Source organism: Melopsittacus undulatus, chromosome 12, assembly GCF_012275295.1.
Source record: "Melopsittacus undulatus isolate bMelUnd1 chromosome 12, bMelUnd1.mat.Z, whole genome shotgun sequence".
NCBI lineage: Eukaryota > Metazoa > Chordata > Aves > Psittaciformes > Psittaculidae > Melopsittacus > Melopsittacus undulatus.
The window spans coordinates 15,462,578-15,478,597 of record NC_047538.1 but is presented as its reverse complement, the minus strand read 5'-3'; the positions used below and the strand labels follow the sequence as shown (position 1 = coordinate 15,478,597).

The 16,020-nt window shown below is 41.2% G+C and overlaps 1 protein-coding gene across 1 annotated transcript in view; it reads right to left on the bottom strand.

Moving 5' to 3' along the window:
* The window catches only part of LOC101870432 (uncharacterized), a 30,381-nt gene extending 14,582 nt beyond the window's left edge, over positions 1 to 15,799 (bottom strand). Inside the window, exons 1-2 of the mRNA XM_031047899.2 lie at positions 15,398 to 15,799; positions 571 to 1,562 (exon numbers count right to left, since the gene is read on the bottom strand). Coding sequence (XP_030903759.2) covers positions 571 to 1,562; positions 15,398 to 15,415 — 1,010 coding nt within the window. The 5' untranslated portion in view covers positions 15,416 to 15,799. The remainder of the gene's footprint in view (positions 1 to 570; positions 1,563 to 15,397) is intronic.
* Positions 15,800 to 16,020: the final 221 nt, after the last annotated feature.

The window sequence follows — 16,020 nt, the reverse complement described above, 5'->3', positions numbered from 1 at the left end:
CAGATGACTGCTTAACACATGAAGTGTATTGCAGTTAAAATGTCTGCGCAGTCTTTTGGATAAAACATGCTACAGACTGGAAAGTATTTTTAATCTTAATTCTAAGTGGTAATACTTTTGTTATTGTGTACTTTTCTGCAGAGCATTAGTGATGGTTAGAGGCAAACTGGAATCGCTGTGAGAAGATGCTGTGGCTGTCAGGTCAGCCTGCTCAGGAGACTTGAGGAAGAATGATCTTTGTTCTGTATTTGTTAGTGTCCCAGAACTGAGATTCAGAGGCAGCGCTGCCACTGAAACAAAATAATGCCCAAGAAAGTCATCACCCTTCACGTATTTCTAGAGGAGAAAGAAAATAAATTTGACGCACAGAAGCTGTAGAACTAGGAAAGGAAACTAAGGCGCCTGGGGCAGGAGTAGTGACTGGCATTGATCTCCACTGTATCCACACACTACTACATCTGGAGGACAGCAAGCATTAGCAGAGCAAAGGAAACAAAACATTGTTTTCTGGTCTTTTTCCTGTATGGATAATATCACATGCTTCAAAGGCTCAAATATTCATCATCTTACCTGCAAGTTATGCAGAGTGCAGAGAGCAAAGCAAGTGCAAAGAAGGCGAGCCCTATTACAATTGCCAGCGTCATTGTATTTTCCTTTCTCCCCTGCCTCACGGCATCTACAGTGTTGGGTTCGGTGATGTTCTTGTATTCAAAGAGCATTGCAAAGCCTCGGCCTCGGTCTGTGGTGGTGATCAGTTCCATGATAACCTCAACCATTTCCAGAGATGAACCAAAGACCATAGTCTTGTTTAAAGGTGAGTTTGGTCCACAGAAGCGAGAGGAAAATGTGATGAGATCAGAAACATATAGTACATCATGGGGACATATATCCACTGCTGACTGTGGGCTGGAGGATATTTCCACAGGCAATACTGCTGTGGGAAAAGTCTGGCTCTCTACTGTAACTTCATCTCCCTTACTAGCAGCTAGGTGGGCAAGCAAGATTTTCTCCTTCAAATCTGTTTCCAGGCCACTGGTATTTTGCTTCTGCGTTGTGGCACTGCCAGCCACAGGGAATGGCAGTTCTTCTGTTTGAGTCTTGGTAATTGCTTTAGGTTCCTTCATCTGCTTCGACTGGTTTTCTTCAGATGCTTTTTTGGCTTCATCTTTTTTTGAGGTTGTCCCTGGAAGGTCATCCAGGTGACTAGGAAGGTCCTTTGACTGATCTCCTGTGCTGCTCAGATTCTGAACCACCTTTGACATCCAGGTCCCTCCAAGGGATGGTTTTGTAGTATGGAGATCAAAATCCAGGTTTTCCTCAAGAGAAGGAATGTCTTTGTTTCCTGTTTTAGTGGGGGCTGAAAAGCCATCCCAGGGGGTTGAAGTTTCACTAGAGCTCTCAAAAATGTCAAAGTCAAAAGTTTCCAAGATAAGATGGGTTCTCATGGGAATGAAAAATTGCCAAACACAGTGTGTCCCTGGGTAGTAGTTGTTTGGAAAACCTGGTGATAAAATCAGGCCTCTTTCCATTGATTCCACCACTGCACCACAGGAATAATACACCTGGGAAAGAAAACAAAGAAGCTTACATCTTGCCAGAGATTGTATCCAGGATGCAGTCTGCTAGACCTACTGAAGGTTCTTTTCTTTCCCTTCAGGGACTCGTATAAGATAGCCTCAAGAAAGGAGAATTCAGTAAACTCGTACAAGTCAATTTTCTACTTTCCCATTTGAAGCATTAGTCTAATAGGTCCTTTATGGAAAGCCACTCTTAGAGACTATGGAAGTGTATACTGAATGATCAACCTAAATAGAAATAAAACCCAGATGAGTAATTCACATTATAATCACTTTCTGTTACTGATTGTAGTAGCATCCATTTCTGCTGCTGATTAGCATACAACTTTTTGACCACAGAAATTTGTTGCCCTAAACAGCTGGTTGTATGATAAAAATCTTGAGAAGCTAAAGAAAAACTGTGTCACCATAGCATCCTGAACTCTGTTATTTTCATTACAAAACCATGTCTTTAATGTAAAAAAAAACAAACCCTTGGGTTGATGATTACCCATGATTCATACATCCAACTCACCTTCTGTTTCAAAAACATTCAGCCTTACTTCAGTAAGCAATTAAATCTGGGTGGTTTTGATTGGGTAAGTTGTCTGTTCTTCAAATACAAATCAAAATAGTGATAGCAGATACCAGCTTTCACTAGTAAAATAGCAATCAACGTGCATTTTACATAACACAGCGTAGTCCTATGTGATATTTGCTATTTCTTCTTTCTCCATAAATAGTCTGTGGACTCCAAAGCGGAAGGAAGTCCACAAATGGTGGCACTAACTACCATGCTGCTTCTTCTCTAAAAGTACATATGGCTGCTTTCACACATCATATTTACAACTACCTTCTCCCAGAGACACTCTAAGAGTCTTTTTTTCAAGACTCTTTCGTAAATTTGGAGAGCACAGATCCCCATCTGCACCTTGGGCAATTGGTTTTGAAATGAGGAAAAATAAATCAGAAGTACTTGGGTCACAAGCCCTGTCTTGGAGCATGGTTTTATAAGCATTAATTGGAAAAGAAATGGAATGCTTTGGGTTTGGTGTGGGGGGGTTTATTGGAAATGATTTGTCATCTTGGTCTGTTATCTATTTAAACACAAAGGAAGCTTGGCAGTAGAACAAACAAAGCTTATGAAGTCCATGTAAAGCCACAAAGATCAAAATACTCCAGATTTTTTTTCTTCTCTTAGTACCTCCCCTTGGCTCATATTGAAATGAAAAGGAAAAAAAAAACTAAAATGCAATGCCAACAGTTAAAAGCCCTTAAATCCCTTAAAGGAAAAGAAAAAGCCAGACCTGTTCTGCAAGGCATGACCATTTTTTCCAGCAGGTGCTGTTCATATTCTGTGTTATTTCAGGGTGGATGACAGTAAAAAAGGACAAAACCAGCCACATGGGTGGAAATTCTGTATTCAATTTGAAATACAATCTTTGAGTTTTAAAAATGTCATTTAAATCAAAGCTTATGTTAATTATAGTGGAATAAACTATACAGGATTCACATTTAAGGCACCTGGGCTGGACTATGTCTTGAGGTCTCAAGCAGAAAACAAGCTGTATTCATGTGTCAAATACATATTAGTCTCAATCTAATGCCTTAGGAGTTCCACAGCATGTAGTACCAAAATAACTTAATAGAAATTTACTGATCTGTTCCTTAGGATGTAAAATTTTTACATTTAGTCTGAATTAGATAATTTATGGTAAAAATCCAGGTGAAAATAGCAAAATTTTACGTCAATTTAGAGCCATTTGCTAATTCACATCAGAATTAGTTATATTTGTTGTTCCTTGGATTTTACTGAAAACTAGCTGGTTTCTAGTGAGTATGATCCTCTTCCCTCAGCAGGAGGATTGCTCCTATACTAGGAAGAATAGAATCATAGAATAGTTAGGGTTGGAAAGGACCTTAAGATGATCTAGTTCCAACCCTATCACCCAAGGCTTCATCCAACCTGGCCTTGAACACTGCCAGGAATTGAGCGTTCACAACCTCCCTGGGCAACCCATTCCAGTACCTCACCACCCTAACAGTAAAGAATTTCTTCCTTACTTCCAATCTAAACCTCTGCTGTTTAAGTTTCAACCCATTACCCCTTGTCCTATCACTGCAGTCCCTAATGAATAGTCCCTCACCAACATCCCCATAGGTCCCCTTCAGATACTGGAAAGAGGGCTTTACTGTGACTTCTCTCATATTCCTTTCTTAGGTCCCAAAATATAGGGAATATAATTTAGTGGGAGGGGTCCCTGCCCATGGCAGGGGGGTTGGAACTAGATGATCTTAAGGTCCTTTCCAACCCTAACTATTCTAATGATTCTAATATCAGTGCAGACTTCACAGAACCACAAAATGGTTTGGGTTGTAAGGGACCTTAAAGATCATCGAGTTCCAACCCCTCTGCCAAAGGCAGGGACACAGACTTGCCTTTGTTCTGGAATATCAGTGCAGAGTTACCTTTGTCCCATGATAGTCTTTTGAGCTCACATTTAAATAAGATATTTGTATAGCAAGAAACAGTAAATAATGCCTAACTTTTCAACAAAAATATGTACCCAGTTTTGGAGCCAGTATGTGCACCAGAACTGCTGCTATTGCAGGGTGGTACTCCTGGATGTGGGAGGATTACAGATTGGCCCAAACCTCCTTAAATTAACAGTGATCGAGGGTTGAGATTTTATTTTGAGGAATATGTGAACTGATCTAGTTGCCTTTTTTCAGACACTGAGAAGGCGCTTGGAGGCGTTCACAGCTCCACCTCTACTACCAGAAGAGTTTGTTAACACTCAAAAGCAGCATCCATCAGCTCAGTGGATCATGTGGGATTAATCACCAAAGTGCTGAATGGGTAAGCGCACCCCCCATAAATCCCTTGCCCCCGCTCTCAGGATAGGCTCCCTTTCCTGCCTTCATTTTCACTTGAATCTGTCATCATTTGGAAAGAAATATCTTGCAGACTCTCTATATATCCAAGGAGTCTCAGGTTCAGACTCAAATGCCTCTTGTTCCCCTATGAGCAACGTAGCCAGCAGCTGGCTGCAGTATCTACCTGAATCCCAACAGGTATCCTGCATCACCTGGGCAGGAGGGGATCTGTGCAATATGGCTGAAAGGCCACAGCAGTGGAGGAATTATACATTTGTTATGGCTTGGGAGACTGAAAAGCTTCAAGACTTGCTCTGAGATCAGGAAAAAAATCCCACAAGGGACAGGAAATGCAAGACAGGTCCGAGGGGGGTGGCGAAAGTTTTCTGATTAATTTATAATCCACAACTGAATTACTGACAAAACTGTTCATTTGAATCATGCATTATGAAGGCTGAGTTTCATCAATTAGATACAGATGTTCCCTTCTGCAGCAAGTTATAGATTCGTAGGCTCTTGACAGAGGCACGCAAAAAAATTGGCACACTTTTAATCTTTGTAAATGACAGGTTGTTGTGCTTTTTAAAAACAACATGATATATGCCCACACAAATTAGGTTAGTTATGAGCAGGGTGGAACAGATTACCAGTCCTGCTCATCTGCTTTTCAGTACTTCACGTTCTGTCTGGGAGTCCCAAACATTTGAAACTGCTGTGTTGAGATGAACCTCCTGCCTACTGTGGTCAGACATACCCTACCTGTCTTCTGAGTTAGGATAACTGGGGAACAGCATTTAGTAGGTTCCAGAGAAGTACTCAAATCTCAGTTATAGCTTCTTAGGCAGAAACTCAATGGTCGGATATTTAAGAACATGCCGAGATGTTGCATTTCCCCTTTTCACACTACACAGCCCACTCAGAAGCTTAAATCTATGCCTGTTACTTAAAAAAAACCCATTGTCATGCATTCACCTCCTCCTTTGCTGACATTTGGACTCTCTAGAAATGAGTAGTTAATACTGGCACCAGCTTTGAGCTACTTAATTAAGATACATATACTTAAGGACTTATAAGTCCTCTGCACCAGGAAACATGGGGCTAAGGAGTACAAGAAGGACCTTGTGTAGGGCCTCATAGGTAATTCTGTCAGTTGTAGGATGAATGCTCTGCTGTTCTCTGAAGTGTAGGTTTGCAACAAACCCATGTGTAATGCAGTTGTAGAGAGCCTGGGAGTTTTTCTTAAGCATAAAGCTATGCTGGGTTGGAACAGATGTGGCCACAAGTGACTGCAAGCCATTGTTCAGAAAACTCACAACAAGCATCAGTGTCTGCTTCCTGAGGAGCACCAGCTCTCAAAGAAAGAGCAAGCCCTTGATAGGTAGAGGTGCAGCACAAAGCCAGGATGTTATTTCTTCAGACTGGACACTATACACCAAAGAGCTCTCAAGAAGCAGGTGGCACTTGTGAAAACCACAATTCCCATGCAAGAAAGGGAGAAAATAATTATTTTGGCCAGATGGGAGTTTATTATGCAGCCCAATCAAGCATAAGAAAGAGTAATTAATCATCATCTGAGTAACATAACCCTCAACTCTGCTCTCCATTTGCGCAACATCTATAAATGTATCCCTGAAGCCCCTCTGCATCATTCCAGTAGGAACTTCATCAGGGAACCAACACATTCTAACAGAATTCCACTCACCACAAGGATAATTTAATGAGCACATTTTCTTTAATCACAATTACGGCTTAACAAGGCACCAGATGAGCTAAATCAGAGGCAAGCACATAGTCAAGCTCTTAATTTTGCCAGGACAGGACAAGTTCTTGCAGCACCTTATGGGAAAGCCAGGAGACCCTTCCTGGCTGCTTCCACCAGAGCAAAACCACACTCAAAGCATCTAGGGGGGTCTTGCAAAAAGCCATGAATGGCAAGTTGTGGCAGCCTTGAGTTGTCCCACAAGCACTCTTCAGTGATGGGTACCAGCCTCTGCCTGAATCACTAGAAGTCAAGTGAGGCTCAGTTTCTTAAGTTCCTCTGTCCTGCCTCTAAGAAAGAAATGCTTCTGGCATGAGGTGATGCAGGGAGCCCAGAGACAATGTGGAGAGGATGCTGTGATGTGTAACTTCTAAGAGAAGGTGATATAGCCATGTGGTTTAGCTTGTAAAGACATAAGTCCTGCTGAAGAGAAGTGGAAACAAAGTGATGCAAGGTCCTGGCTAGGGAAACCCTCAGTGCATTTGTGTTCAGTTTTTGTTGAGGCTCAAAAAGGTGAAGTACTGAATTTTCTTTATTCATGTTAATACTGGTTACAAGAAGCTGCTGTTTGCAGCATCCTGGAGGATGCTGTCTCACATCCCAAAGACTGTTTATTTTTAAAGTGTATTTATTTCAAGGAAGATGAAAGAAGACATCCTGTCTTGATGTTTGTCATTCCTCTGTGAGTACAATCTCAGATTCTCTGGCTTGAGACCTGTCCAGTGTAGTATATTTTCTTGTATAATGTACTCACCCAGGAAATGACAAGTTCTCTTGATGTATACCCAGAGTCAGAATGAAAGCCTCAGCAGAGGAAACTGGAACTGAGCCACTACATTTCCAAGACACCCTCAGGGGCTAAGCTACACACTTCATAATGATACTCAGTTGCAGGCTTGCAAGATCATAACCTATTTTGTCCTTTTCAGTTTCTGTGCATTTCTCACATGGATTTCCAGTTTCAGGCAGATTTTAAAATGTCACTTCCACTTCTTTTTAGAAGTGACAGGGAAGGAATAATCCACTATATTCCAAACTGAACATTTCAGATGTACTGCATTTATTAGATTTTTCAGGAGCAGATGTGTATTATCCCCTTATCAAAGTTAAAGGCTTCTTTTTGGTCTTTGCTTGAAGACATGTACTAGATTTAATACTAGAAAAAATGAGTGAAAGTAAGCATAAAAGCTATTTATGCAGATGTTAGGCCCTTTGAAGTGAAAACAGTTAGTTATGATCCTGTACTTTTGACTGAAGAATTATTTTGTTTTGTCCCTTCCTGAATAATATCCCCCCCACATAAATGATCCTTTACTTATTATTTTTTTCAGTAGAAAAGGGAGAATCCCTCCCCACACACAATTTTTTGCTTCATGTAAAATACAAAATCCACTGCAACTGCCTGGTGCCAGAACCAGACTGCAGTCTATGGCAGTTCTATAGTAACCTTATCTTGTCAGCCTATAGCTGATTCAACAGCAGCCATAGAGGTAGGCAGTTTCTGGATGCAGTCTAAGAATCCAGGATTGTTCAGTCTGGATGACTAAATTTAGCCATTTGAGCTCACTGTAGTATTAGTGGGGTGGAAATCCAGCAAGTTTTATTTACATCCCTCACCCTTCCAAAATCAAAAACATCTTATGTGCTCACATGCACGCACATGTGTGTTTCTCTCAAAGAACTGGCAATGCTTTGAAACTACCTCACCAGCTCCTTCACATTTTATTCTGCCCTGGGGACTTCTTTAAAGTTGTCTCCACCAACATCTTTGCAATTGCTCTAAACATGTGGGGTGAGGTACAGTATCTCAGTTACTTCCCCCTTCTTACCTCCAAAGACATGAGGTTCATTCTGAGATAAAGATTACTTGGACTCATGAGAACATTTGAACAGAGCCAACCACATGGGGTGAAATATGAAGTGGCCCAAACTTTCAGCCAGAGCAGAAAGAAGATGTTAAACTTCGGTTTTAAAAAGAAAACAAGAAGGAAAAAGGGAAAGTGGTCATTCCACAATCCCAGCTTAAGGAGGAAAACCAAGACAAGTCTTTACTTGCTGACGTGGCTGGAACTAGCTGCAAAGCTACCAGAAACACAATTCTTGTGGTTCCCAGTGAAAGCTCCAAGTTCTCTCACAGTATTTCCAAGTTAGGGAAGTCTGAGCTTTTTGGATGCTCATCAAATACAGGATCTGAGGAAAGATTATCCCAAGAGTAAGATAGAAAACTTCAGCCTATTAGTTGAAGAAGTGACCACATTTACTTTACAAGCTGACTGATCTAGAGATCAAAGCTGGTAGGACTTTTTCCAAGTAGAGGACAAAGTTAAATAGAGACTTTATAAAATTAGCGCTCTACTTAATTTTGCATTTTCAGCTCATCTTTGCATGCAAGGTTTATTTTCTTTCATTAGCATGAACTAGATACACCAGTCGCACATCTAACCTATTTTTCTACCTAGCAGTACAAGAATTCCTGGAAGTGCCTTGGAATTACCATTTCCCACTCTGCCAAATCGCCTTGGCTGTTTAAAGCATGAGGCAACAGCAAAAGAAGACTCTCTCATCCCATTTTAGGGCACCTCTTCAAGTACCTCTGGATGATTGAAGGTAGGAGACCTGGCAGAAGTAGATAAAAACATGGGATTGACACAGTGTAACAAAACTTGCCAATACTTTGCTTAGTTATTAGGAGAGAGTTTTCCTTGTCTCCTTTTTCCAGTCCTTAACTGTGATCTATTTGAGAATGATCTATGAGAGAGTTCTCATCCCTCATGAGAGTATCTTCTTTGCTGCGAGGTCTCCCTTGTCCTCCCAGTAACCCTCCCTCAACACAAACCCATGTACCTGAACACACACTTTCTATTCACTCTTAGCTCCTTGAGCAAATTCGCATAAACAAGCACTGAACAGGGTTCAGTTGTGGGACTCTGAAACTGAGCCGAGCATACATTTGCTTTTAATACACTTACAGCAACAGAGCAGTTGCACTCATGTTTTTAAACAAGGGTCTAATATTTCTTGAAGTGAGTGCAACTTGCTGGATTTAAGTAAAACCGAAACTGCATTTTTTAACAGATGCTCTGATATTTCAGTGGGGGGTAGCAGCAGTTCCACCACATGAAAGTGATTATGGATGTGACATTTCCACTCTGCAAATCCCATTTTCTCTTATATATTCTAACTTATATTCCTTCTTGGCATACATCAGACACTTCACAGGGCCCTGTTTTCACACCTATCAGCAAGATTTATGTTGCTTTTAGTGGGACATTTGAAGAGAATAAATGTGCAGGTAGGAAGGGGAGGATACTATGAAAGCCTGTTGCTGCAGGAAACAAGGAAAATATTGGTAGAAGAGTAGAGCAGGGAAGCAGGAATTCAGTGCAGCAATTATAGCAAAGAATGCAAAATCTGAACAAGACTTGGAGGCCCAAATATGCCTCAGACTGTAGGCATGCTATTTTCTCTTATTCTTCCCATATGTGACTTTGCTGCAGCTGAGCCCTGAGCTCAAGCGTCACAACAAGATTGCTTGGAAGGCGCTGCTTTATTTCAACAGAGAACAGATCCCCTCACTTCTTAGGAACAAAGAATGATCAGGGAGGGTGGTAATGTTTGCGTACCCTTGGAAGAAGGTAAATATGCCCTGCCGGGATGGAAAGAGGCTGGCAGGGCTCAGGATACCCTCACCTGCTCTGGGTCTCTGAGGCTGGCTCCTAGTGCCTGCCTGTAGACACAGCAATTCCTACAGCAGCTTGCCAAACTGTTAGGCAGGCCATTGCCACAACAAATCTCTGTGAATCAAAGCAGCTGCAGAAGAAGTGGCAGGAGAAGGTCAGCGATCTCATTAGAGCTGAGAGGCCCTGGTCCCCCAGCCACCGCAAGGTCCCGGCTTCACAGCTGCAGTGTATTTTGATACCTGGCCTCAAGCAGATTGCATAATTGCACCATGAGGTCACCATCTATCCCTCCTCCTTGATCCTCTCTGAGAACAGGAGGTGGGGAAAAGGAAAATCACAAAAAAACAAACCCGGGTGCTCCAACAACCACCAGGCACAGTGACACACTCCAGTTTCTGTTGAGAACAACAGACCTCATTTAACTCCAGAGATGCAATGCCTTTTCCTCCTTACAAAAAAATGCTTGTTCCCAGAGATACAAATAGGGGCTGTTTTCTGAACAATCATCCATGGAACAGCACAGCTTTCCATAGGATGATCAGCAGTATATGCAGTGTGGGCATACATTGTAACTTGACATTTTGTACTTGCCTTCAGAGCAACTAGGGGAAAGACAGCCTAATGCTCTGCTGGTTTTGGGATGCTCAGGTGAGAAGCAAAACCAGTTTATCCTTATTAGGCCAGAGTAACTGATGTAAGATTCCTATGTAAGGCAAATAATGAAGATCACCCAGCTCTGGGTATGGGGCTTTGCTGGCTAATTTGGCTTGCCTCCCTCCTGCAGAGAGAAATTCAGAGCATGAGCTAGAGATGGTCTTAATGGCCCTCTGAAAGGATAACCCCCCCCTGTCAGCGAGGGTGGGTTTTTAGGAGGCTTACTGGCTAACTCAGCTACCTAAAGTTTCATAGCTGAAATCTCAGGGTATCGGAAAGGCAATGAAACATTCTTGCTCTTTCCCCCCATATCATAAATAGGCAGAATTTTTAGTTCTCCTTTTTCAGTTCTTTAATTAAGAATGAGTTGGAGTCAACTACAAGGTGTCTTGCAAGTTACAGCTATGTAATTCTGGCTAAGTAGAGTTCTCTCTACTCACCCAGTTCTTTCTTTGATTTAGATTTTTCAGGCTAGAAATTATATGATGAATAGGTTTTCTCTGGGCTTGGCAGCAGCCTGGTAGTCTATGGGTGCATTTGCTACCTGACAATTTCCTAGGTTGAACTTAGCACCACAGGAGTAACCCTGGCATTCACTGATTATTTAGCAACTGGCAAGTAGAAGACACACTTATGAAGGGGATAAAATATTGGTAGGAGCATCAAATACAGATAGAAATGCTCTCAAAGAGACATAGGCCAAGGCATAGAAAATTTCCAATTCTTTCTTTAATTTCACTGATACACTTATATCCACGTGATTTTACTAGAAACTAGGTGCCAGGTCTTATTCTCAAGTCTTCTTCATCCTTCACTGCAGACCCACATTGCAATATTAATTTCCTCTTCTCATTTTGTTCTGAAAGGGACAAAAGATAGATTGTTTTCCTATGAAAAATCCATCTAAAACATGCAAATCTGGTTCTTGGAAAGACCCACTTGACTGGGCAATGTTCCCTTGGGGGCTATAACTATTACACTCGTAAAGTAGAACCTGTCACTAGTATCTCATAAATTTATCATGCTATGTTCATGCAACAAATGCAAGTGAGACATGTCATTATGAGAGCAGTCTGAACACTGGGTTTTCCCTTTCAACCCAACGTTATCTTTTATGGCTAAGAAAGCATACAATAGCTTAGATAACATCCACCAGGGAGTGCTAGAATTCACATCAACAACCAGCTTTTCTTGTGGTCTTTTCAGACTAATCCTTGCAGGGGAAAAAAAACAAGAGCTAACTCTTGTGACTGGACATGCAACAGACAAACAGAGACTCTCCCAACAAAGAGGCAAGATGCCAGATCAAATATGATCCCACATATATACAAAGCTGCTATCCCTATTCTAGAATTTGGAGTTTTGTTGTTTGGTGTTTTTGTTTGTTTTCTTCAGCAAATACCCTCATTCAAACATACAAAAAAATGTAAAGCCTTAGAAAGAGAAACAAAGGCATCATTTAGAGTGTCTCCTCAGGCAAATAATCGTGAATATGATGGGACCATACTAAATAAAAGTAAGGCAGTGTAATGAAGAGTTCAAGATGCCATGGCCATTTGCTTCAGGGTTTTAATAGGTCAACATAGGTCTTTTTTTTCTACTAGAGCAAGTTCTCATTAACAAAGTGTACACAACACAGCGTAGAAGAAATTAACAGTAAGTGATAGGGTTGGTGAGAACTAACAGGGGTGATGAGGAAGTTTCCAGAAGATCAATCTGGTTTTCATTTTCTATAAATTGAACAGGCCAAAGCAGCTCAAATTAAAGAGTAGAAAACATGGTCAGACTCTTTGAACTTCTTGGTAACCAGATGAAATATATAACAAAACAAAAGCTACAGCACTGCAGTAAAAGTTTGCTTGTAGAGTTCAGTATAAAAGTCCATTGAGCAAGTCATGTCTGTTCACAGGAATCTATAAAACTAGTGTTCCCAAATTAAATTTATATATATATAACCTCCCAGAGAAGAGGGGGAGATTTAAATAATGAAATCCATATGTAGCTTAGGTGCCCGAAACCGCTTTGTTTTGCTTTGAAAGTACCAGAAACAGGAGAAAAGGGAACTGAAAGGCGATCCCATGCAAAGTCTGCTGGCCACTTCCCAGGAAATAAATTTGGATCTTTAAAAACAAACAAAAACACTTATATGTGTAAACTGGCCTTGCAAATAAAAGAGAACTGTTTGTGCTCAGATTTCCAGCTGCATGACGCTGTTGTTTCATCCAGACACTTCAGATGTTTCACATGTTGGAAATCTATTGTAGAAACATATGGAGAAGGAAACACTCCACACATGAAAGCCAAAACCTGCAAATATTCCTTATTGCCACTAGCATGCTGTGGAGTTGTTGCTGGGTTCCTAGCTGTTGCTAGGAACTGGGTTGTTGTTTCACTAAATCTTAGTAGCAGGTGAGAGGGCTTATGCAGAAGACATAGGACAGTGATCCTTAAATAGTAAGCAAAGAAAAACCCTCTCCCTTTCATGCAATATTTTTAACTAAGCTCCTAAGTAAGCCATTGCTATGGTTGAGGTTGGGCTTTCAGAGGTCTGGATGCACATCCTTAGTTTTGGATGGTATACAAACAGCAGCACTTTTCCCCACCTCATTCCAAGATTAGTCTCTTCTTATGCACTCTGCAAAGGGAAATTTCCAAGACTGCACCTTTGCCAGGATTTCAGAGAGCAGAATGCTTGTAAATTTTACTTTACTGCCTACACATAAGGAGAGACCATGAGGGCACAGCAGGGAGGGTGTGGGAGAACGCAGAAAAAAGTATCACAGATACTGCAGCCAGAGGAAAAACTAAGCGCTGGGTTTGTTGTTACAGGGCCCCAACCAGTGAGCAGTTTATTTTTCCAAATAAATGTGCTTTGCAGACATCCTTTCTTCTTCCCCATTCAAGTTTCAACCAGGAAACCTGTAATAAGTTACTGTTGATTTCAGAGGCAAATCAAAGTGTTCAGCCTGCTAAGCTTGCATTTAAAGTTAGTCTTGATGAACAATTCCTTGGGGCCCTTGTATTCAAATAGTGAGGTCTTGGATTCACCTGAACTGCCCACCCATGCAGATCTATAGCACAGACAGAAGGACAAAGGGACAGGCAGCCTGAGCATCAAGCCCCCATTCTAAGTAAAGGCTCCACAGTTTAAGTCAAATCCAGAAAAAAAAAATCCTTTAATAAAAACTTAAGAGAAAACTAATTCATAACAGTGAAACATTTACTAAGCAAGACAAGGGGGGGGGGGGGGGGGGGGGGGTGAGGGGGGGGCTAGATTTAAGTAGAACAAGTGGATCCAATCCCGTATTGCTAATCCCAAATGAAGTACAGTACAGAGCAGGCACACCCTCCTTGGAAAGGCTGAGCAACCAGCTATCTGGGATCTGGATCAGGATGGACTTTGAGAGGCTTTTCATCACAGATCTCCTGTATTCAGGAAGCTGTCCTTATTGGCATCCTTGGCACCTGAGCCCTGCTACAGTCCTGCTACTCCTCAACAATAATGAAACACTGTGGAAACAGATCAGTAAGAGATCAGTGAAATTCCAAAACTCCCTTCTTCAGAGCTGACAGTAGGTCTGAATGGAGGCTTGGACCAGCCCATTTTGTTTAGCTGGTTTGATGTTGCAACCTGGCTGCTAATATAAAGAAATGAGAAGAATAAAATACTAGATGAAAATGAGATAGCACAGCAGGTTACGGCTTGCATTTGGCAAATTTGCTTTTGTTTTGCCACTTTGAACACCACCCACCCCTGCTTTATATTGAAGCATAATGGTACTGCCTGTACTCCCCCAGGACTAAGGATTTCACACAATTTCATAGTTTCTTTAATTAGATATTTGTGAAACTCCAAAATCCTCTGATGAGAGGTGCTGTAAAAGTATTACCAACTCTTCTACCATGAAAGGACTCCACCCAAACCCAAATACAGATGTTGTACTCAATGTACATCATTACTAAACCAAGACAGCAGTACTTATGGCCTGATTTATATTCTCCTGAAGTCCCAGATGACTTCTCTGCACTCCAGTAAGGCCTCAAGAATTCTAGAAAGAAAATATAGGAAAATTAGCCTTTTTTCCTCTCAAAAACGGAACCTCCTTTACATTGCCAATTACATAAGTAAGGATATTCAAAATGAACCATAAGGCCATTTGCTGCTGAGAACCTGTAAGAGGAATTATAATGTTCTTGCACTGAGTTTGAGAACTAAGGCTGCCATTAAGTCTTTTCCCTACTTCTGTATAATTGTTCCACATATTAATGCAAGACCCCATAGTGCCCTGTCCCTATTCTGCCATCCTCTTGCTGCGGATTTTTACAAGTAGAAGAGGATTATTTTCCTACTTAGTACTTCCCACACTCAAGGAATTATCTAAACACCAAGTTTAATATTTATCATTTATTATTATTTATAGACCTGAGATATCTGGTCTGCATAGACTGACCTTCTCATAATAATAGTGTGTGATGGAATGGGTTGCTATACCGGACCTGATCTAGCTACACTACTGCTGGGTAGGCATTCTCTGGTACCAAACACATTACAAGTTCTCTTTTTTTAAGAAGAAAGATAGGCAGGAAGAAAGAGGCTTGAACCTTTTAACACCATTCCTCATCTGTCATGCAAAGAAGCAGGTGGGAAGAATAGTAATTGTTTGCTGGTTACCACAGGAAAGTTTGTTTGCTGGATCTTTTTAAACCAGTGCAACAGGATTGTTTGCTTCAGCCTACTTAGATAATAAAGAAACAAAAATGACTTCAGTAATTTCATCCCAAGGATGGTTTTCATCTCTAGCGGTTCTGCACTCTTTTAGCTCCTTCTGCATAATTCCAGAAATCTTCTGCTACTGCCTTACTTCTCTTACCTTGGCTGTTGCTTCCATTGCTGGCCTTGGCAAACAAGAGAATTATGGTTCAGGGGTACAAAGAGAGAGTCCCATGTGCTGGGCAGGACCTGAGGCCAGCCTTGTCCATCTTCTCAGCTTTCAGCTTCTTCAGTGCTTCAGTAATTAGAATTATCAGGACTAAAACACTGTGGACATTATTGCTGCTTAGCGTGAAGCTAACAAGTGAGCGCCAGATTTACAACGTTCTGGCCAGACAGAGAATTAAAAAAAAGTTACAAATCATTGCCCAGTTCCAGGGTACGTACTCCAGGATCTTGTTTCACCAGAGACTCCACATGAACTTTAGCCTCTAGGAGAAATCTGCCTGCGTTTTTCTAATTGAAATACCAGTCAGACCAGTGGCGGGGTGCAAACTAACATACATGAAAAATAAAGGTTCAATGACCCAAATCAATTATGTTTTAAGAGCACTGCTCTGGAACTCAGTAGAAAATATTTCAAACAGGAAAAAGAACTAAATAGGATCATTCATCGAACTGGCCTGGAAAGGAGGCAGAAATCTTGTAAACAAGAAGTTCAGTGCTAGCCAGTTTTAGGTACTAACTGTAGTGGATTAAAATAAAACAAAAAACAACCCCAAG